The sequence below is a fragment of the Macrotis lagotis genome, chromosome 4 (assembly GCF_037893015.1).
Source record: "Macrotis lagotis isolate mMagLag1 chromosome 4, bilby.v1.9.chrom.fasta, whole genome shotgun sequence".
In the NCBI taxonomy this organism is placed as follows: domain Eukaryota; kingdom Metazoa; phylum Chordata; class Mammalia; order Peramelemorphia; family Peramelidae; genus Macrotis; species Macrotis lagotis.
Genome location: NC_133661.1, coordinates 226,417,802 through 226,440,894, shown reverse-complemented (window position 1 = coordinate 226,440,894; position 23,093 = coordinate 226,417,802). Strand labels below are relative to the sequence as shown.

Below are 23,093 nucleotides of genomic sequence, written 5' to 3'. Positions count from 1 at the left end.
AAAGTCAAGAAATAGGTTGGAAAATGAGCAAAAAAATCTTAAATACAGAAAAGTTACTATGGTGACAGGTAAGCCCAAAAATAGAAACCTGGAAGAAGATAATGGATTCAAAACATCCTGCATCCAAAGACTCATACTGGTCCCAGGTCATGGAAGAGCTCAAAACGGATTTTAAAAATCAAATAAGACATGGAGAAAAAACTGGGAAGAGAAATGAAAATAATGCAAGAAAATTATGAAAAGAGAATCAACAGCTTTGTAAAGGAGGCACCAAAAACTAAACAAAGCAACACTTTTGAAAACAGAGTAAGGCAAATGATAAAACAAGCACCAAAATTCAGTGGGGGAAAAAATGCCTTGGAAAGAAAAATGATCAAATGGAAAAAGAATTGGCCAAATGGAAAAAGTAGTATAAAAATCCACTGCAGAAAAGGACTCCTTAAAACATAGTATAATTGGACAATTGGAAAAGAGGTACAATATTTCACTGCAGAAAACAACTCCTTAAAAATCAGAAATGGGCAAGTGCAAGCTATTGACTCCATGAGACATCAAGAAACAATAAAAGAAAATCAAAAGAAAGAAAAAAAACAGAAGAAAATTGGGGAAAGTCATGATGAGTTGAATATGGTGGGATGCTGGCATCAGAAAATGTGAAATATTTCATTGTTTTAACAACTGACTTGATAATTTAAGAATTATTAAAACCCATGATCAAAAAAATAGCTTAGACATCATCTTTCAAAAATTAACAAACTGCCATGATATTCTAGAACCCAAGGGCAAAATAGAAATTGAAAGAATTTACTGATCATCCCCTGAAGGAAATCCCAAAACAAAAACTTCCAGAAATATTAGAGCTGATTTCTAGAGCTCCCATAACAAAGAGATCACAAGCAGTCAAAAAGAAACAATTCAAATATCAAGGAACCACAGTCCAGATAACATAAGATTTAGCATTTTCTATATTAAAGGATCATAGGACTTGGAATAAGATATTCCAGAGGGTAAAAAAGCTAGTACTACAAGCAAGAATCACCTACCCAGAATAACTGAGAATATCCTTCAGGGAAAAATGTAACAATCAATGAAATCAAGCATTTCTATTGAAAAGACCAGAGATGAATAAAAAAGGACTTTCAACTACAAGGCTCAAGAGAAGAAAAATGCTTAAATATAGCAAAGAAAAATCATAAGGGATTCAGAAAGGTAAAACTGTTTACATTCCTACATGAGAAAATGATATTTATACCTCATAAAAACTTTCATTATTAGCACAATTAGGAGGAGTATACTCAGACAGAGTGCATGGAATGAGTTGAATATGGTGGGATGATTAAAAAAACATTAAATTAAATTAAGGGGTGAGAAAGGAGAAGGTACTGGGAGAAGGGGAAAAGGAGAGGTGGAATGGGATAAATTATCTGACATAAAAGTGTGAAAGAGCTTTCACAGTGAAGGGTAATGGAGGACATGGGAAGAATGAGTAAATTAATATTGCTCTCATCAGAACTGGCTCAAAGAGGATATAACATACACTCTCAGCTGAATGTAGCAATCGATCTTAACATATAGTAAAGCAGAAGGGGAAGGCGATAAGAGATAGAAGGGGAATAATAGAAGGGTGGTCAGATTAGAGTAGGTAAAATCAGAAACAAAACACTATTAAGAATGAACAGGATGAAAGAGTAGAATAAATATGGGGGAAAATAGGATGGAGGGAATGACAGAGTAATCATACTGAGGAAAAATTTCAGCAAGTTTCTCTGATAAAGAACCTCATTCATATATATATATATATATATATATATATATATATATATATAGAGAGAGAGAGAGAGAGAGAGAGAGAGAAAGAGAATTGTGTTAAATTGAAAAATAAGAACCATATCTCAGTTGATGAACTGGTCAAAGGATATGAACAGGCAGTTTTCAGATAAAGTTATCAAAGCTCTCTACAGTTATATGAAAAAGATGCTCTAAATCATTATTAACCAGAGAAATGCAAATTAAAGAACTCTAAGGTACCCCACTATATGATTGGTTAATATGACAGAAAAAGAAAAATGACAAATGTTGGAGAGAATGTGAAAATTAAAACAGTAATGCAGTGTTGGGGAAGTTGTATAATAATTCAACCATTCTGGAAAACAATTTGGAACTAGGCCCAAAGGTCTATAAAATCATGCATATCCTCTGACCCAGCAATACAACCACTAGGTCTATACCAAAAAAGAATTTTTTAAAAAGTTAAAGGAAAAGGACTTACATGTGGTGAAATGGATAGAGCACTGGCCCTGGAGTCAGGAGGGTCTGAGTTCAAATTCTACCTCAGATACTTAATACTTACTTAGCTGCATGACCTTGGGCAACTCACTTCACCCCACTGCCTTTCCAAAAAAAAAATGTATTTTGCATGACCACATGTATACCATGTCAAATTTGCTTGCCTTACCAAAATGAGTGAAGAGGGAAAGAATTTGGAACTCAAAATTGGGGGGGGGGGGGGGAGATGTTAAAATTGTTCTTACAAGTAATTGGGGGGAAAAATAAAACATCAAAAGGTTTTAAAGAATTGTAAAAATGTAAAGATTATCAGACTGCCTTCTGTGGGGTGGGGGGTGTAGGGGAGGGAAGGGAAGGAGGGGAAAAACTGTAAAATTCAAAACCTTACAAAAATAATAGGTAGAAATTACTGTTGTATATAATTGGAAAATACATAAAAATTGTAAAAAAAGAATTTCTTTTAAAAACTGTCAAACAAAAAATTGATTATAAAAATTAGAGAACAAATTTCTTTAAAATTATTAAAATATTGAGTACTAAAGTATCAGAACTGAAAAGGATTTTTTTTAGGAAATAGAACCTAGAACCATATACTATTAGAGCAGGAAAATACCTTAAAACATGGAATGGCAAAAGATGGAAAGGAATTTAGAGAACATCCCAAACTCCTATTCATTTTACAGTGGAGTAAATCAAGGGCTAGAGAATGGCTTGCTAAATCTTGCACAGGTAATAAGCGGCAGAACTAAGATCTGAATTCAAGTTCTTAGGCTATCTCACACTCTTGTAACTTAACCAAGATCATACAGTAAGGTCTACAATAAAAGAGATAAGAAACTCATATCTTTTATATGAACCAATGCAGAATGAAACAAGGAAAAGCAGGGAAATAAAATACACAAGATTAGCACAATGTAAATGGAAACAACAGCAATAACAATAATCCCTGAATGTTGTGTAATTATCATTATCAAGAAGCTTGACCTTAGAGAAGAAAAAAATGTTGCCCCCTACCTTCTTTTTAGGAGTGGGGAATTCTATGCATGTGGAATATTGCATATTCTTTCAGACTCCATTGAGATTTAGCTTGGTTTGTTGAATTAGTTTTGTTTCTCTCTTTTTTTTTCTTTATTATAGTTTGCTAGGTTGGATAGATGGGAACAATACATTCAGAAATATGGTTGATATAAAAATATATCAATAAAATTATATGTATTTGCAAAAAAAATTATGTCTTCTAACTCTCAAATCAGAACTCATTCTACTACATCAGGCTTCCCCTTTTCATTTTAAAAATGATAATAAAAAAATCTCAAACCATTTTTAACTTTGTAGATAAGTGGTCATTCAAAATAATAAAGGGTGAGCATTTTAACTGGAGAGATGAAGAAGATATGAAACAGATTTTGAGGGAGGCAAATTAAACAAGTTTAGGTTTCAAGAAAGCAATGGCAAAGGGGAAGAGTACCAAAGTATTTAAATCAGTCTAGGAAAAAAGGCTGGAATATGTTCATTTGTCTGAATCAATGGCAAACTGAACAAGAGGCTATCAAAGAGAAATGTTAAGGCAGGTTTACAGAAATTAAGAACCTTGAGAAATACAATCTCTCTGCTGAGTGTACAGATACTTTTCAAATATCTCCTACAAAATGACTAACTACTGCCCTGCTGTCTCAACTGCTACAATCTAGAATGTTTATTCTGAAGGCATTCTTCAATGTTTAATATCTGGGCTTTAAGTCAAATGTAGGATGGTGTAGCAGAAAGAAAATGGATTCTGGAATTGGAAGACATGGGATTGAATCAGTTCTATTTGCTACTGTATGACCTTGATTAAGTTAACTTTTCTGAGCTTGTCTCCCTGTGTTTAAAAATGAAAAGACAAGATTCAGTCATTTCTAAAATTTGTCCCAATTCTAACATTCTGTAATTGTAGCATTTGGTAAAAATATGGTATAGTCAATTATTAATTATGATACTAATCCCAGTCAATTATAAGAATGGAGAAGAGTCAAGATGTGGAAGATTCAGATGGACCACATCCACCCTTATCCTTTTTCCCTGTCTTAATTCCTTCCTTGCTCACAATGAAATTTCTCTAAACCATACCAGGATAAATTTCTTCAAAAACTCTACTAGATCTGTGATTTTTATCAATTATGATTCTGCTTTCTAAAAATATAATTAGTATGCATTAGTAGGCAGTTTCATGAACTTCTTTAAGTGAAAAAAGTTAATCATCTGTGACCAGTGTTCTGACGACGATGAGTCTCTCTGGACTCAAGCTAAACCTGGTCCTTCACTAACACAGTTCATCTCTGTGCCTGTACTTCAACCAGGGAAATCCTATCAGAACTTACTCTACACTAGCATGGCCTCTAGAAACTCAGGGTCACTTCTATGACAAGAATTAGATTAATTTAATGGAGGACCAAGTGGTCAAAGGATTAAAATTAAAAGGTGGGTTATGGAGAGTATAAAGTCCAACCTATTGAGATCTACTGGGTCTAGCTGCTTTTCTATTTCCTTATCTGCTTTTCACTTACTTGCCCAGGGTTGGAGGTACAGGACTGTGAGGCTGTTTCCTTTAAAACCCCTATGGGAAGGGTTGGGGGGGGGGAGTAAGATTAGGGGGAAAATTATAAGACTCAAAATAAATAAAAATCTTAAAAAAAAAACCCTGTAGAAATACTGGAGAAAGGAGTAAAGCCTAAAAAAGCTATCTACTTCCTTTCTCATCCCCTAACCCAAAGGACTCCAAATCTAAAATGTGAAAAGAAAATTCTAAATTTCAATATCACCTATCACTTATAAATCATTTCTCTCCTACTTCTTAATATTCTCTCACAAACAAGCTAGTTTAAAATATTCTTTTTTACTCAAAACATCAATAATTACTCAAGAGAAAAAGTATTATCATAGGAAAAATTAACTTTGCTATTGACTAGGGTGTAATTCTTAGTGAGGTACTACCTTCTCATTATTTGAGATAAGAATTTTTAAAAATAGATGAAGGTTTGTAAGGTAACAAAAGATACTCAGATTCCTATATCATCATACTCTATCCACTCATTCATGCTCAACAAGTATTTGTTGAGTGAATAAATTAATGTAAAAATTGTCTTTAAGTTAAATTAACAATGGAATGAAGTGGCTTCCTCTTCTTGCCTCTCTCCATTTCTCATTCAGAGAGGATGTATAGTAGGTACTCAGAAAAGCCAAATCCCACTGATGATCAGTACAGAAATTTTGACCTGTTCCATTTTTAGCCTGGACTAGATCACCTCTTAAGCCAACTTAGTATCCTCCCCAAACACACACCAAAATACTTTACCATAATACCAGATTCAAAGTTACACCAGCTTAAGTCTTAATATAAGTTTACTCAGTACTCCTGAGCTTAAGCAATCCACCAGCCTCCTCCTCAATAGCAAAGATTATTGGGCCACCATTTCTAGTGGCCTTTCCTTTTTTTTATTTTTTTATTTATTTAATTAGTTTTTTAGCTTTTGCAAGGCAATGGGGTTAAGTGACTTGCCCAAGGCCACACAGCTAGGTAATTATTAAGTGTCTGAGATTGCATTTGAATTTAGGTACTCCTGACTCCAAGGCTGGTGCTCTATCCACTGCACCACCTAGAGGCCCCTTTCCTTTTTTTAAAGGAGAAAAATCATATTTTAAAATTATCATGAGGTTTCTTACTCCTAACTCCTAATAACAACTGTATAAAAAGAGAAGGCAAAAGAACTCCCATACTTTTCTCCTGTGTATACTCGGGCTCTTCGGTGGAGAGAGTAGTTTTTCGTATTGGCTCCTTTCCTGAGGGGATCATCGAGAGGTGACTGGTATGGAGCATCCTCCAGAGGATTCCAGTAGCTCTGTTCACACATACCCCTTAACAAAATTTCTGCTAACTGCCTGGCTATTGTCTGTGGATGAAACAGAAAATGAACATTGGTAATCCTACATTGACATTTTTGGTTTATGACAGAAACTTACTCCTGATAACAGTGATAGTGTTACAATTTACAAAGTACTTTTAAATATGTCATTCCATTTGATCATAACAACCTACAGGATGTAGACAGTGCCAAGTATAATGATTCCCACTGCACAAATGAGAAAACTAAGTCTCATAGAGGTTAACATATTGTAAAATGTTAAGCTTCCTGAAGGCAAGGAACTTTCATTTTTGTCTTTGTATTTCAGATACTTAGCACAGTGCCAAACAAAACAGGTGTTTAATAAGTGCTTGTTGAATGGAAATGCATTGAATTGCCAAATCCACATAGTCAGGGACAAAGTCAGGACAGACTCCAGATCCTCTTCAACCTCCTGACTATCCAAAGGACTCCCAATAATTTTCTTTTTATAAGAATGACTAGTATCACTAGGTTTCTATTGATCCAATCAGTGATTATTTTCATAAAGACAGCTCTGGAGGGGCAGAGCCAAGATGGCAGCAACGAAGGCAGCAATTCCTGGGAATGACGACCCCCCAAACCCCCAAAAAACAAAGGATGACTCTAGTCAAATTTAGAGTGGCAGAACCCACAGAAAGACTGAGTGATACATTTTCCCAGTCCAAGATAACCTAGAAGTTCCAGGGGAAAGGTGTGTCTCACCAGGACTGGGGGTTGAAAAAAACAGCCAAGGCAGAGCCCAGCCCAGCCCAGCCTAGCCCAGCCCAGCCCAGCGATCACCCGCAACAGCTTGGATGGATGGTGAGAGAACTCTGAGGGACCTGGGTGAGTGTGGAGTGAGGAGCATGGGCCACAAAATCTACAGCGAGTATCAGGAGAAAGCAGCCTCCACCCCCAGAGACAGCAAGGGAAGTCTGCAGAGAGGTCTCTTCTCTCCCTGGGGTAGGACTCTGCTGCTTACCTACACTCAGATACTGCAGTTTGGACTTCCATACTAAATAACCAAGCTGGATCTCTCACAGGGAAGTACGGGTCCATCTACATATCAAAGCACAGGCTAAATAGCATAAGACCTTGGAGGAATAAAGGTCCCAGTGGGGTGTTCCCCCCCCCTAAAAAAAACTAAAGCCTTGGAAGTGCTGTAAATTAGTCTTGGGCTGAGGAAATGAGTAAACAGAAAAAAGAAGAATCTAACCATAGAGAACTACTTTAGTCCTATGGAAGATCAAAACACATACTCAGATGATGACAAAGTTGAAGCTTCCATATCCAAAACCTCCAAGAGAAATAGAAAATGGGCTCAGACTATAGATGAGCTCAAAAAAAAGACTTTGAAAAGCAATTAAGGGAGTTGGAGGAAAAATTGGGAGGAGAAAATGAGAGCGATGCAGAAAAATCATGAAAACCACATCAAAAGCTTGATGAAAGAAATACAAAAAAATACTGAAGAAAATAATATATTAAAAACCAGTTTAGGCCCAATGGAAAAAGCAAAACAAAAGGCAAATGAGGAGAAGAATGCATTAAAAAGCAGAATTATCCAGCTGGAAAGGGAGATAAAAAAGCTCTCTGAAGAAAATAATTCCTTTAAATGCAAAATGGAACTAAAGGAAGCTGATGACTTTGCAAGAAATCAGGAAGAAACAAAACTCTTCTGGGGGTGGTTAGGTGGCACAGTGGACAGAGCACCGGCCCTGGAATCAGGAGTACCTCAGTTCAAATCAGGCCTCAGACACTTAATAATTACCTAACTGTGTGGCCTTGGGCAAGCCACTTAACCCCACTGCCTTGCAAAAAAACTTAAAAAAAAAAAATAAAAATAAAACTCTTCCAAAAAAAAGCCAAAAGTTAGAAGAAAATGTGAAATATCTCATTGGAAAAACAATCGACCTTGAAAATAGATCCAAAAGAAGTAATTTAAAAATTATTGGACTATCTGAAAGCCATGACCAGGAGAAGAGCCTAGACTTCATTTTTCAAGAAATAATATAGCAAAATTGCCCTGAGATCCTAGAAGCTGAGGGTAAAATAGAAATCAAGAAAATTCACCAGTCACTCCCTGAAAGAGATCCCAAAAGAAAAACTTTCAGGAATATTATAGCTAAATTCCAAAACTCCCAGATTAAATAGAAAATTCTAAAAGCTGCCAGAAACAAACAATTCAATTCCCAAGGCTTCATGGTCAGGATTACACAGGCATCTGGCAGCATCTACATTAAGGGCTCATAGGGGTTGGAATATGACATTCCAGAAGGCAAAAGATCTTGGTTTACAACCAAGAATCAACTACCCCAAAAAAACTGAACATCTTCTTTCAGGGGAAAAGATGGACTTTCAATGAAACAGGGGACTTCAAACTTTCCTATTGAGATGAGCAGAGCTGAACAGAAAGTTTGATCTCCAAGTACAGGACTCTGGTGAACCATGGAGGAAGTGGAAGAGAAGGACTAACTATGAGGAACTTGATGATGTTGAACTGTTTGTATTCCTGCACGGGAAGAAGATATTGATAACTCATATGAACTTTCTCATTTATAAGAACTGTTAAAAGGAAGCATATATAGACAGGACACAGGAAGGAGTGGAATTATAATGGTATGGTGTGGTAAAGGGATGGAGTCAATGGGTGATGGGGGAAGTACTGGGAGGAAGGAAAAGGAAATGAAGCTGAGAGATATCACACAAGTCAAGAAAAGGCTTTTTCAATGGAGTGGAGGGGGAGAAGGCATGGGGGAATGAGTGAGTCTTCATCATCGGAAATGGCTCAGGGAGGAAATGATATAAACACTTAATAGGGTGAGGAAATCTATCTTGCCCTGGAGAAGAATGGGAGGAAAGAGACGGGATGAAGGGGAATGGGGGGAGGGAAGGGGAGAATTGGTGATAGAAGAGAGGGAAGATTGAGGGAGAGGGTACTCATATTCAACACAATTTTGGACAGGGCCAGGATGAAAGGAGAGAGAGAGAGAGAGAGAGAGAACGAGAACAAAATAAATGAGAGTGGGGAGAAATAGAGTGGAGGTACAGCTAGTAAAAACAATTGTGAAAACTGACAGTCCCATAGCCCTCTGCTTTGTACCTCTCAAATGAGCTTCCCATGGATTGTTTTGTTTCACATACCAAAAGAGTGTGGAAAAAAACTTAAACCTTATTAACACTAAAAAAGGCAACAAAATGAATACCAATAACTACCATTCTATATGTCTGTTCTCCCATTTTACCAAATCTTTATGAGAGAAATCTATACATCCTCAGTGAAAGCAGTAGTAGGGCTTTCACAAGAAATTCTCAACAGTGACTACATCATTGAGGAGATATTACAATATCTCTTCTACAGTACTCTATTTTGATAGTCCTAATGAAAAGTAATAATTCCTTAGTGGCAGTGTGAGTAGGAAGGGAATATGTGAGAGAAACTATAGAGGAGGCATCAACAAAACCTTGCCATACTGGGTTTTAGAGTAAGATGTCATGGTTTTTGAAGCTGCTAACCATAAGAAAGATGATAGAAACAGAGAAAGGTTTAGGGGATAAAAGTTATGAATTCTATTTTGGTCATGCTGACTTCTAAATGATAAAAGGACAACTTTCACTAAGCAGGGATCATAGGGTCACAATTTTAAAACTATTAAGGTCTTTAGAAGTCATTTATTCTATATCCCTCATTTTACAGAGGAAAAAAAAATCTTGAGGTAGCTATATGGAAAATGGCTTAGAATTAAGAAAGACTAAAGACAGTCAGTGCAGTGGATAGAGCACAGGACTGGGAGTCAGGAGGATCTGAGTTCAAATCCAGCTTCAGACAGTTGATATTTACTAGCTGTGTGACCTTGGGCAAGTCACTTAATGCTCACAAAATTTTTTTCCACAAAAAACAACAACAACAACAAAAAAGAATTAAGAGAGATTAGAGGCAAGGAGATCAATTAGAAGACTGGCAAAAATTCTCTCTGATAGAAGGAATTGTTTTAATTTGTAAAAATAAGTTTTCCCAATTAATAAATGGTCAAAGGATACAAATAGGCAATTATCAATAGAAGAAATAAGACTATCTATAGCCATATGAAAAAATGCCCCAAATCATTACGAAAGTGAAAAATGCAAATTAAAGAAATTCTGAAATGCCACTTCATATGCTTCAGAATGGCAAAGATGACAAATAAGAAAAATGACAACTCTCTTAGGAGATGGGTGAAAATACTATACTTTTGGTGGATCTGTGAATGGATAACCATTCTGGAAAACAATGTGGAATTATACCAAAAAAAGTTAATTAAAAAGTACATACTAGGCCTAAACCCCCTGAATGAAAAAAAATGGAAAAAGTTCTATATGTACAAAAATGTTTATGGTAGTTCTTCCTGAAATGACAAAAAAAATGAAACTAGAGAGATGTTCATCATTTGAAGAATAGCTGAACAAGTTGTAGAATGTAAATATGAAGAATATTTTTATAAAATAAAAAATGAAGAAACAGATGAATTCAAAAAAAAGAAAAAGATACACATGAATTAATGCTGAGTGAGGTCAGCAGAACTAGAAGAACAAATTACATTCTAAAACCATTATCATTAAAAAGAACAATTGTGAAGATTTTAGTATTTATTAAGTGCCTACTAGGAGTCAGGCACTGGGCTCACCATCTTACCTGTGAATACTATTTACACAGGATCTACTATGACCTCCAATTTAGAACTGAGTAAACTAAAGCAAACAGGTTAAGTGGCCTATCCAAAGTGAAACAATTCCTAAGTATATGAGGCCATATTTAAACTCAGAAGTTCCTGACTCCAGACCAAGCAGTCTTTCCAGTGCCACTTAGTTACATAGACGAACACTTTATATAAGAGTAACATTGTAAAGACAATTTTGAAAGTTTTAAGAATTATAGTCAAAAAAATGATGATTCATGATCCCAAAGAATCAATGATTAAAAAATACTATCAACTTCCTGATAGAGAGTTGAGAGGTAAGAGAAAGAGGTGATACAGGGTACAGACTTATACACACAATCATATCTGTATATAGCTAATGAGGGAATATGCCTTGCCTGGCAATACAAGAAATTAGCTTTTTTCACCCATATAGGAGTAGGAGAGAGAATAAATAGATATGTTCATGCTCTTCCATCGTCGCCGCCGCCATTCTCGGCGCGACTCGCCCCAGTTGGATTGCGAGCCAGAGAATCCACCGCCATCCGCCACCATGGTAAACTTCACCATAGACCAGATCAGGGCCATCATAGACAAAAAGGCCAACATCAGAAACATGTCGGTCATCGCTCATGTGGATCATGGCAAATAAATACGTTCATTTATAAAGGTTTTTTTTTTTAAATAGAGTTTAGGGAACGGAAGGTGTTGTAGATATGGAATGTAGCCTACACCTTCAGATAAGGACACTGTATTGTAGTTTTGTTTATTTTACTTTGTTTAAAAACAGATCTCTCACTGAATTAAAGCAGTTCATAAATGTCTGCATTGTAAAAAAAATCAAATTTTTTTTTAATTTAAGAAAACAGGGGTAGCTACGTGGTACAATGGATAGAGCACCAACCCTGGAATCAGGAGGACCTGAGTTCATATCCAACCTCAGACACTTAATAATTCCTTAACCATGTGACTTTGGACAAGTCACTTAACCCACTGCCTTGCAAAAAAAACAGAAAGAAAATTTAAGAAAACTAAGGTTCAAAATTATATATTTTGTCCAAAGTCACTGACAGAGCTACAATTGGGACCTAAGATTTATGATGCAAAAGTCAATACTCTTTCCTCCGTCATATGCTGCAGTGTCCAGCAGGCAGCTAAACATATAGACTGATAGTCAAGGAAGAAACACTGGTTAGATACACAGATGTAAAAGTTATCCCCATAGAAGCAAATGCTGAAGGCAAGTGAGTAGATAATATTTTAAAGGTAGGGAATATAAGAAGAGAATTTGAGTATATCTCCTCAGGGCACCTACATATAAGAGGATGGATGAGAAAGATTAATCAGTGACAGCCTAAGAAGGCAAACTCTGATGGAAAGAAAGTAAACCAGGAGAGAGCAGTGTCACACAACTCAAAAAAGAAGGGAGTGAATACTGAGAAGTATTAAGTGGCCACCAGCACCAAATGCTACAAAAAAGCTCAAAGAGATTTGGGAATTTAAAAAAAAAAGCTCAAGCACTTAGGAGAGAGTCAATAAATATAGTTTTAATTAATGAATTAAACATGAGTATTTCTTCCCTCTTGAGGTCCTTAAAAATTTTCATTGTTAAAATACTTAAATGGATATTACCTTCCCACTCTTGACTACTGGCTCATTTGAGAAGGATCGCGATCCTCCCATTTTCTTTGCAAACACAGTAGTTAGCACAGTGTTAGGCTCAGGGTATTTGTGAACTAACTTCACTTTAGAATCTGATAAAGCAAATGCTACACAATAGACATGATGAGATCATTCTGTATAGTGGAAAAAATCATTAGACTTGGAGTCAGAAGACCTGGGTGTAAGTTCTAACTTTGGCACTCACTAGGCTAATGATGCCAAGAACCACTTACTTTAAATTTGAGTTTCCATTTACTTACCTGTAAAATGAAGATAATAATACTTTACTACTACTTCACAGGGTTGTTTTTAAAAACTTTTCATACAATAAAAATGGTTATAAAAATGGGAGTTACTACTGTCTCCAATTCTTAGCTAGAGCTTCCCTTTCCAGTTCCAGATCAGAATCCCTCCACAACTATGACTGCTGAGACTCTTGTATACATCCTTCTTTTAATCTTCCATTGGGTATTGACCCAATACCCACACAATCAGAGAATGTTTGAACTGAAAAGGTCTTTACAGACCATCCAGGCCAAGGCCTCCATTATTTTATAGATGAGAGAACTAAAGACCTCAAGGGGAAAGCATTATATTTAGCCTAAAGAAGAGAAGAATTTAGTAGAGGGATTATCATGATAGAAAACTCAGGGATGACAGATAAAAGAAAACTATTTTCAAGTATTTGAAAAGTAGGATGGGAAATAGTTATATAAAACAAGTTACCTAGATTTGTTCTTCTTGGCTCTAGAGGGTGAAACCAGGACAATGATTAGGAAGTTTTAGGGAGATAAGAGTTAGAAGTAATGTAAGGAATAATTTTCTTAATAATTAAAAGTATCCAAAAGTGGAATAAGGTATCTGGAAAAGTAGTAGTTCTCAAGTAAAAAATTGATGACTGCTAACCAAGACATTGTGAAAGGGATTCTGTATCATTATAGTTTAAATTAAATTGTCAGAGATCCTTTGCAACTCTGAGAAACTGATATTATATGACAACAATATGTTGATAGATCCCTAACGCTACTTCCTATGTTTTTTTTTTTTATACTTGTAGGCATAATTATTCTTATAGGCACTCAACAAAAGCTTACTGAATTTAATCTGGTATAATTTATCATCACATTTTCTCTATGACATGAGAAGGAAACTATTTTTTTATTATAAAAATACTGGGCCATGGAGAAACATGATCGGTCAACTTAGCATTCTTTAACAAAGGAACAAATCCTGAGTTTCAAGTCAGCAATTTTACAGTGACTTCATTTTTGTCTTGCTTGAATTTGTTTTGGGGATCCATGCTAATAAGATCAACTTCCTATTACAATACAAATCCAATTCATCAAGCCAATTCTTTAAAACATTTTAATTTCTCAAACTACATGGTCACAGTATAACTTCTATACTGAAAGAGTATTTTTTAATTATTCTTTTGTTTTTGCATCACCTTCATTTCCAAATATATCCTTTCCACATAAACTTCAGCAAAAGAAGATGTTTAAAAGTATCTGTTCATTTACCAAATACATACTAAGCAATACTACTGTATGTCTAAGGCACTAAGCTAGAACATTTTCTAAAAGGCAGAATTTCATTTCTCTCTAGTCCATACAAAAGACTAATTTTCTATGCAAATGAGTTTTCTAATAATAAAAATATTCCAAAAGAGGATTATTTCTAGGTTTCCAACAATTTGAAATCTTTTAAAACACCACATGGAAACTTAACTACAACCAAATCACTGGCTTAATGGTTTCTGATAACCACTGGGTAATGACAGAGTTTTTCCTATCATTTCTAAGTAAATCCCAATGGCTTTTAAATACCTATAAAATTTTGAAAGTAAACGTACACTTGCTAGTCCCTAGAGAGGTCTTTGCAAAGATATGATATGAATTCAATTTTGAGAAACTAAATAGTTCCCACATTGTTTTCCTTAAACTTTCCATTACGGTTCCAATCTGATCCCATTTCAGTCATGTAAACTAATGACTTCCCCTGAAAGTTGAGGCCAACAGAGGATTACTTCCTTTCACTAACCAAAGAATAAATACTAAGATTTTAAAAGAAAATTTCCATGTCACATACAATATACAGTGAGTACAGGGAGATTTCAAGGATTCTAAGAACTTCTACCTAAATGTGTGTTCCTTATCCCCCATCCCAATGCACCTGGCCCTCTCGGAGTCTAGTAGTTCTCAAAATGACCTTGATAATGAACAAAGAAAAATGGAAAGTTATCCTGCTGGGTCTCAGTTCTGTCATTAACTGACCAGCTAACTTTTCCTCTTTGGGCTTCAGTTCCCTTATTTATTTATTAAATAAAGGGTTGGTTTGAATCAATCAATCACAAATGCTACTCTGCAGACTTATACACCAGTACAAGGCAAAATTTTCAGTGGTCCACAAAACCTTTCCTTTTGACACCTTGACTTCTTTAAACCCGCGAAAGAGCCTTAACAAAACTGACTCCTTTGCTTTCTCTTTTTCTTTGATCTTACTCCTCTCACCTCTATTTTCTTCTTTTCTCTCCAGCTCTAGGTCCCATTCTCACAGTTGCTAAAAACTGACACACTAACATTGTGAAAAGTATAGAGGTTAGTGGAAGACGACCAAGCTATTTTATTGATCCAATGTCCCATTTGGGAAACCCTGGAATAGCTCTATTTCTAAGGGTCTTTCCTCTCTAACATTCAGGTTCATCACAAAAAAAGTCATAACAATACTGTAAAAACAGTATCACAGGTTCCCTCTTCTTAAAGAACTCTTAAGTACTGCATAGTAATACTCTCATTTGATCCTAACAACCCTATGAATAAAATAGTACAAGCATGATCATCTACATTTTACAAATGAGAAAACTTAAATTTATCTGGTTAAATAACTACCATAAAGTCTGTGACAGAAATAAGTTTTAAACTTGGGTTTTCAGATTCTCAGTTCAGAACACTGTCTATTGTATCACATATATACCTAACCTGGAGCAGCTAGATGGTACCAAGTCTAAAATTAGTAAGACTCATCTTCCTAAATTCAAATCTAGTCTCAGACTACCTGTGTGACCCTGGGCAAGTCACTTGACCCTGTTTGCCTCAGTTTCCTCCTCTGAAAAATGAGCTGGAGAAGAAAATTGCAAACCATTCCAGGATCTTTGCCAAAAAAGAAAATTCCAAAGGGAATCACAAAGAACTGAACACCATGTATAACTCAGAAGGGAGCTTTAAAAAGTAGGAAGGTCAGACCTAAGTTGATATGTGAAAAAGAAATACCAGTAAATATGGGTCCAGAGGTAAGAGCAATTTAATCAAGGTCAACTACAGTAAATGACATTAAGATATAGCACAGGGATATCTATTCACATCTGAAGTAGAATTTGCATTTCTAACAAACAATGACTAAAGGTTATTTAATATTCACTAATTCATCTGATATTGGCCTATTAAAAAGAGGTCCTGAATATTGGCACTACAAAAGTCTTTTCCTCAACTAAAATGATCACTATGATTTCCTGTCGTTATTTGAAGTATTTCTAAGCTAAACTATTTCCCACCAAACCCTAAAAGAGGCAAAGGAAACTAAGAAGAAAACAGAATATTAAGTCCTTTACTGAATAGGAAATATTTGACAGCAACCAGGTTTGAAATTAGTAGCCAGCAAATATTATTTCATATTTAATCAATTCTGAAAAACTGGGTTTTCATTATCCTTTTTTAAAAGCTATGAAAACATGTGCCATTGTAATACTGAATGGAAATCTTTGAAGGCCCTCATACACTGGCCAACTGAGATGTTGGAGGAAATATATTTAAGAGAAAAAAGAACACATGTTTACCCACATGTGTCGTTCTATTTATTTTTAAAGAATTTTCCTAATTGAAGTGTTCTATCAGAACCTTTTTAATGAATTTATAAATAATATAAAGCAAATATTTACTACATAGAACAACAAATGCAACAAACATTTGTTAAAAAGCCACTGCATTACATATTAAGAGGAATACAAAGAAGGCTAAGACACAGTCCCTGTTCTCAGAGAATTTATAACAAAGTCATTTATTTTATATTACTTTTGTACTGATTTCTCTACTGGTGCTAATAATTGTGAAAATGCAGACTGTTTAATATCTCTACACTGATTTCTGATTTAGAAAGTGCTTTCTGTGGCCCAGACCAGTAAAGTGACTTTAAAATGGAAATGGAAAAGCAATGACTTTGAATCAAATCTGCTGACTCCAAATACAGTACACAAATGTAATATAAAGCAGAGTGCAAAGTGATATGAGCCTTCACCAGAGAGAACATTCAGGCTTATCTACACCCCTCCCCAACCCTCCAACCAGGACTGCATCAAGCACCAGAAATTGTTTGACCCATGTCCAAGACTCTCTAGGCGATGAAATTCTGCAAGTTCCCTCCAAAACCCACTTCATGCTGAAAACTTCTGAGTGATGCCTCCTCACCTAACAATCCTGTGTTGCAGTTAAAGGATCTGTGAAGAATGTAGAAGATGTCCTAGACGGTGAGAGGAAAAACCTCTCATGACAAAAAGATTTTATACTGAATCAAATCTAAACTCTTCCACCATGTTTAAAATCTACTCAATCTACTCAAAAGGTTAAAGTCTATTCTGAGCTATTTTCACTGGTACAGCCTTTGGGGAGCAGAAGCTACCATAGAACAGGAGCTGCTGGGAAGATAAAGCTAGAGAATTCTCGTTCATTTTTTTACACCAGAGAGGAAACTAAGGGCTCAAAAAGTAAAAGAGAATAAACAAATGAACAGGTGAGCAACAATGCTAATCAATATTTTATTTCAAACAGTTATGTTCATGTTGTTGTGCCATTAATTATAAAAATTAATAAATCAGTAAACTTCATGGTCAGCCTCCAGAGCCTCCATGCTGAAATTAAATGTGATCATTCCCCTTTGATTATATATAGACACTTATAGTTTAATAGTCCAAAAAACCTGCATATACATATTTATATAAATTTATGGTCTAAGAATGTATGGTTATCTGAGTGTGCTCTCTGTCTATCTCAGTCTCTCCACACACACATACACACACACACACACACACACACACACACACGCACGCACACACGCACGCACGCACAAATACAAACAGTATATGTGCATATATTTTGGACTGTTAAGTGATATGTAAATATTGTAAATACTGTTTCCATATGCAATATTCACAGACTACTAAACTGCAAATGTGCACATACACAAAATACATGTGTATTTATGTGCATTGCACATATGCATACACATAAAAAGAGAATTTGGAGATTCTACTGAGCTATAAAAGACAATCTTTATCTCTTTTGGGGTCCATTTCCTAAGTTGGCACTAAATATTTTTATCTCAGTTTTCTGAACATAACAGGCACTTAATATTTGTTGAAAAAATTAATGCACATTGGAACATCTTTAAATATACTGATGCCTCAGGCCAGAACTAATATGACCTTACAAGCAAACTCTTATAACAGGCTTTCATTGAATCTTGTTGCTATATGCTTGACATTTAAGTTTTTACTTCAAGATAAATGCAAATCTATGCTATAGCAAACTGTACGACACATAGTTTATATCTAGCCCCTACTGACTTTCAACAGTCAATAAGCAAAACTTACCATTCGCAGATTTTGTGTGGTTCTTGTTTCAACAGCTCTTAGAATCTCTCTAAATCTACCGACTCCTCTTGTCAAGTTCCTGTATGTACACAGAATTTGATAGGGTTTCCATCTGGTGTGTATTATTATTAAACAATTATAGATCACATTGAAACATAATTTGACTAAGTAAAAGCTGTTAACCAAAGTCTAAGCAAGCAGTTTTCCTGAGCAAATTATTCATTTTTATTAAAAATATTCCCACTAAAAACAATGATCAAGGACTAGTAGTCTCATGTTTTGAAACTTCAGTGCAAATAACTAAAGAAAATCTGGGGGTGGCTAAGTGGCTCAGTGGATACAGCACCAGCCCTGGAGTCAGGAGGACCTTGGTTCAAATCCGGTCTCAGACACCTAATAATTACCTAGCTGCGTGGCCTTGGGCAAGCCACTTAACCCCATTGCCTTGTAAAAACTAAAAAAAAAAAAAAAAAAAAAAAAAAAATCTGCGGTATTAATCAAAACCTGAAAACCAATGCTAATCAAAGAAGTTCTATAACATTCCCCAGGATGTCTCCACACTTACCCTTCCATGATACATTATTTTACTGTAGCTTTACTGTAAATTACTTACACTTATTACTCTCTTTAAATGTTACTAAATTGCATCATGAGCCAAAAAGAACACGAGAATATAGATAAAATGTGTGGTCAGAAGATTCAATAGTAGATATATGGCAATATAAAAGTATTCTGAGATGCATGAAAAGTCAGTCTCTAAGGAACTACTCCACCCCCCATTCATCAAGAGCATGGCCCTTCAGAACAAATATCCTATCAAAGAACAACACAAAAGATTTTATACTGAATCAAATCTAAACTCTTCCACCAGGTTTAACGTTCTTCACAAACTGGTGACCAGACTTCTTACACATCCCTCTCCTCCATATGCCCTATATTGCCTAACAACATCAGTCTTGTTGAACATAGTAACTGGATCAAAGATGCAATTTTTAAGATCTACTACAATAAAGTGGGGGCACGATGATTGAGAACAGAACAAATACCATTTCAAATGATATGTATGTTGTATGTAAACAACTTCAAATGACTCATTTTTTTAAAAGACAGAACTGCTATTTTGCTTCCAACTGGCTTGTTCCCCTTTTCCTAAAACAAGATTTTAGTTGGTATCATTTTCCAGATCTTTCTTTCCTTTGGACTGAATATAGCCACAGCATATGTTGTAATTTGACAATGTGTATAACATGCTCATCAGGTCAAAACTCTTTTCAATTAACCACAGAGGAAATCAAGCAGCACAAACCCTATTAGCTAAATCTCTGCATCCATAACAAATGCCCTCTGTATTTTGATCTTTTCCCACATGATACCTGAAACCAAATGAAGATATTAAACTTCACCTGAATGCAAGTTATTGACACTGACGTGTGGGACTCTGATATCTGACTCAAATCTTTTTCAAAGGATGTACAGAATAACAACTTTAAAAACAACCTTTGATCATTACAGGTATAAAAGCATTTTCAATCCCCTCTCATCCACATAGGATACTGGATCAAAATCTTCAAAGTAGCATAAAAATAAATATAGATCTTGAGCAGATCTAAAGGAGGGAGGGGAATAGCTAAAAGGAAATCTGTGCAACTCTGAGATACACTTTTTATCCTGCTATTCAATTCTAATTTCTTTTTCATTTGGTTTTCACAACAGCCTATGTGGGGAATCAAGCATATTTGGTACAAGATAATAGTTGGTATCTTAAGCAAACTAAAGGGTCAAAGAATAATAAGAAGTGGGTTTCTTAAAATAGGGTGGTGACAAGACAATAGAATGAGTTCAAGTCTTGTTTAGAAAAAATATGGGTCTTTTGCAAAACTGCTTTACTAAAAATTAAACAGAATCTCAGCACAAACAAAAGAACAAAAGAGTTCTGAAATTGGAAAGGTTTATTTCAATTTTTAATTTCCAATGTTTACTATAACCACTATATGCACCCTAAGGTACCTGCAATTTAGCCTCAATACTGCAATGAGGAGATCACATATAAGATTGCTTCAAGATAACCATATCCTAATCCATCAAATATTTAAATCAAGTATTTAGATATTTAATACAATGTCAAAGTTAAAAGTAGTCTTAGTTCTAATCTAGTTCAATTCTTCTATTATACAAATGGAGAAACTGAAGTCCAAAGAAAACTAGCCAGAATAAAGATGATAGTACCACTGTATTTTGGCCTAGTAAAACCACCTTTGAAATACTATGACTGCTATTAATGTCCTATTTTAGGAGGACATTAACAAATTTAAATGTGAAGAAAGAAGGATGACAAAAATAGTGGGGTGACTTGAAATTATGCAAAAACAAGAATATATTGAAATTGAAGGAAATGAGAATGTGTAATCTGGAGAATAAAAGAAACAATGGGACTATGAGGCAGTATCGTATTTTGGAAAGAACATTAAGGGGGCAGCTAGGTGGCGCAGTAGATAGAGCACTGGCCCTGGAGTCAGGAGGACCTGAGTTCAAATTCAGTCTCAGACACTTAATAATTACCTAGCTGTGTGCCCTTGAGCAAGTCACTTAATCCCATTGCCTTACAAAAAGAAAATTAAAAAAAAAACCATTGAATTAGGTATCAGAAGATCTAGGTTCAAATTCCAACTCTGTTGCCTAGTACTAGAATGATCTTGGGCAAATCATTTGTTCTCTATAGGGCAGTTTCTTTATCTATAAAATGAGGTGGTAACCCTAAAGTCCCTTCAAGCTTTTCTATGATTTCAAATAAATGAAATGTGTATACACACACACACACACACACACACACACACACGAATAGATTATAGACAAAATGTCTAGAAGTTAAAGGGATATAAAGTCCAACTAGAAGAACATCTTAGCAACTATTGGAAGGAGCTGACTCAGATGATGAGCTTTCCAGAATAAGAGGTCTTCAGGCAGAGGTAAAAAAACCCAAGGAATAGGGGTAGTGGATAAAGCACCAGCCCTGGAGTCAGGAGTACTTGGGTTCAAATCCAGTCTCAGACACTTAATAATTACCTAGCTGTGTGGCCTTGGGCAAGCCACTTAACCTAATATCACCCTTTAGTAAGGGTGATCCTGATAGCCCCAATGGTTCCTTCCAATTCTGAGAATCCATGATTCTTATTTTAAAGAGACTCCACAGTTGCTTTCATTACTAAATAATACCAGCTGACCTAGGTTGTAAAATGTAAATCCTATTTGCTTAAGTAAAGATAGGAATCTTTTCAAAGAATGGTCTTCGCATACACCAAAAGAAAGAGAATTTTAGAAAGAAGAGACCTTAGAGATTATCTGATCTAACTGATAGTAAACATAGGTTAAATTCCCTCCACCAATGAAATAGTGCCTTTTTCAATTAAGTTACACAAAATTCTTCAGTAAAGTTCTGGAAGAAATAAAAGTATAGTGTGTTCTATAACTTTAAGCCCATATAAAATAATGGATTATTATAGGGTATTTAGTCCATAGTGTCTGACTCAATTCCTAGCACCAAGTTACTGGTGGATTAACCAGAATACAAGTTTCCTAATTAATAGTAATCATTTTATTCTACTATTTATGCCTTCCTGGTGCAACCCCTTACTAATACTTAACATCTGAAAATATAATGCTGGTAAGGTTACTAAAATAATTTCTAAATCCATCATAAACTGTAAGTTTCTTCTGAACTCTGGTTTGATCTTGGCTGGAGTGGTAGAGTGGCAAGGGGGTAACAGGGGAGAGGTGATAAGAATGGATGAGGTGACACATATAAAGAAATAGGCTTCCTGCTTATGTTAAAAAAAAAAGCCACAGCTTTCTTGGCAGGCAAACTATCAATGAAGAAATCAAACTCCCCTCTGATTCACCAGGATGGTTTCTCCCATGCAGGACTGAGGCCCTCTGGTGGAAGAACATTGGAAATGCCCCATAATTAAATAAACTGGATAGACAAGGGGATAAAATAAGAAATTTAAATTCATAAAAGTTTAAGGGCAAAAAAATACCTTAGGGCCTATATGATCTTGCATTCAATTTAAAAACTGGGAAATTAAGGTAAAGAGAATTATTTGTCCAAGGATTCACAGCTAGTTGGTAGAATACCTTGACTAAAACCCAAGTCTTTGGAATCCTAATCTGATATTCTTTTCAATAAACCTGGGTAAAAAGCTGTCTCTTTATTCCCTCCTCCAGCAATAAACATGGTTCCTTTAAACAATTTCTAATTAACATCTGGTAGAGATAGCAACAAAGATTAAAATTATTTTTAAAGCTATTACTTTTATCTTATAAAGTTATACATAATCCCCTAGGGGAAAATGGATTTTAATGGGAAGTCAAGTAAATTATCCAAGAAAAGATATTTGGCATTCATATTCATAGATATAGTATTTGGGGTATTTTTTAATACCCTTTAAATTTTTTTTATGATTCATGATTCATCCACTAAGGTAAAGACTGGCTCTAAGGTCAAAACTGGTCTGCTGTTTATAATTTTTAAATAAAATAAAATTTTATTTTCAAATATAAAAGTTATATTTAGTCAGACCATAAAATAAAGAAGCAATAAGTCAGACTTGGTTTAAGTACTAAGGGATACATAAAATTACAATAAGGTTAATCCATACATAAAAAGATATTAAGGCATAAGGAGATTTCTAAAATGGGTTTTAGAAGAATTTCTGGCAAGACAGCTCATTGAAGGGATGACTTGCTCTACATCACTGTGAAATATGCCAAATAACTAAAAGAGTAAAAAGGAAATAAGAAAAAAACTTCAGGAAAAAATCAGCAGTCTGAATCAATGAACAAAGAAAATTTCTTTTTTATAATTTTAGAAAAAACTAGATGGTCAGAGAATATCAAGAGAACAATTCATATTCTATAATTACAACTAGTATC

The 23,093-nt window shown here is 35.1% G+C and overlaps 1 protein-coding gene across 7 annotated transcripts in view; it reads right to left on the bottom strand.

Annotated features, from left to right (window-relative positions):
* Nucleotides 1–23,093, bottom strand: part of TTC7B (tetratricopeptide repeat domain 7B) — a 340,869-nt gene that overhangs the window by 203,578 nt on the left and 114,198 nt on the right. For 6 of the 7 annotated variants that reach the window (XM_074235507.1, XM_074235506.1, XM_074235509.1 and 3 more), the window contains 2 exons: nt 18,165–18,243; nt 6,043–6,215 (listed from right to left, as the gene is read on the bottom strand). In XM_074235507.1, the coding sequence (XP_074091608.1) occupies nt 6,043–6,215; nt 18,165–18,243 (252 nt within the window). Of the gene's footprint in view, nt 1–6,042; nt 6,216–18,164; nt 18,244–23,093 lie in introns of those variants that run through there. The other variant, XM_074235512.1, reaches the window with a different exon arrangement.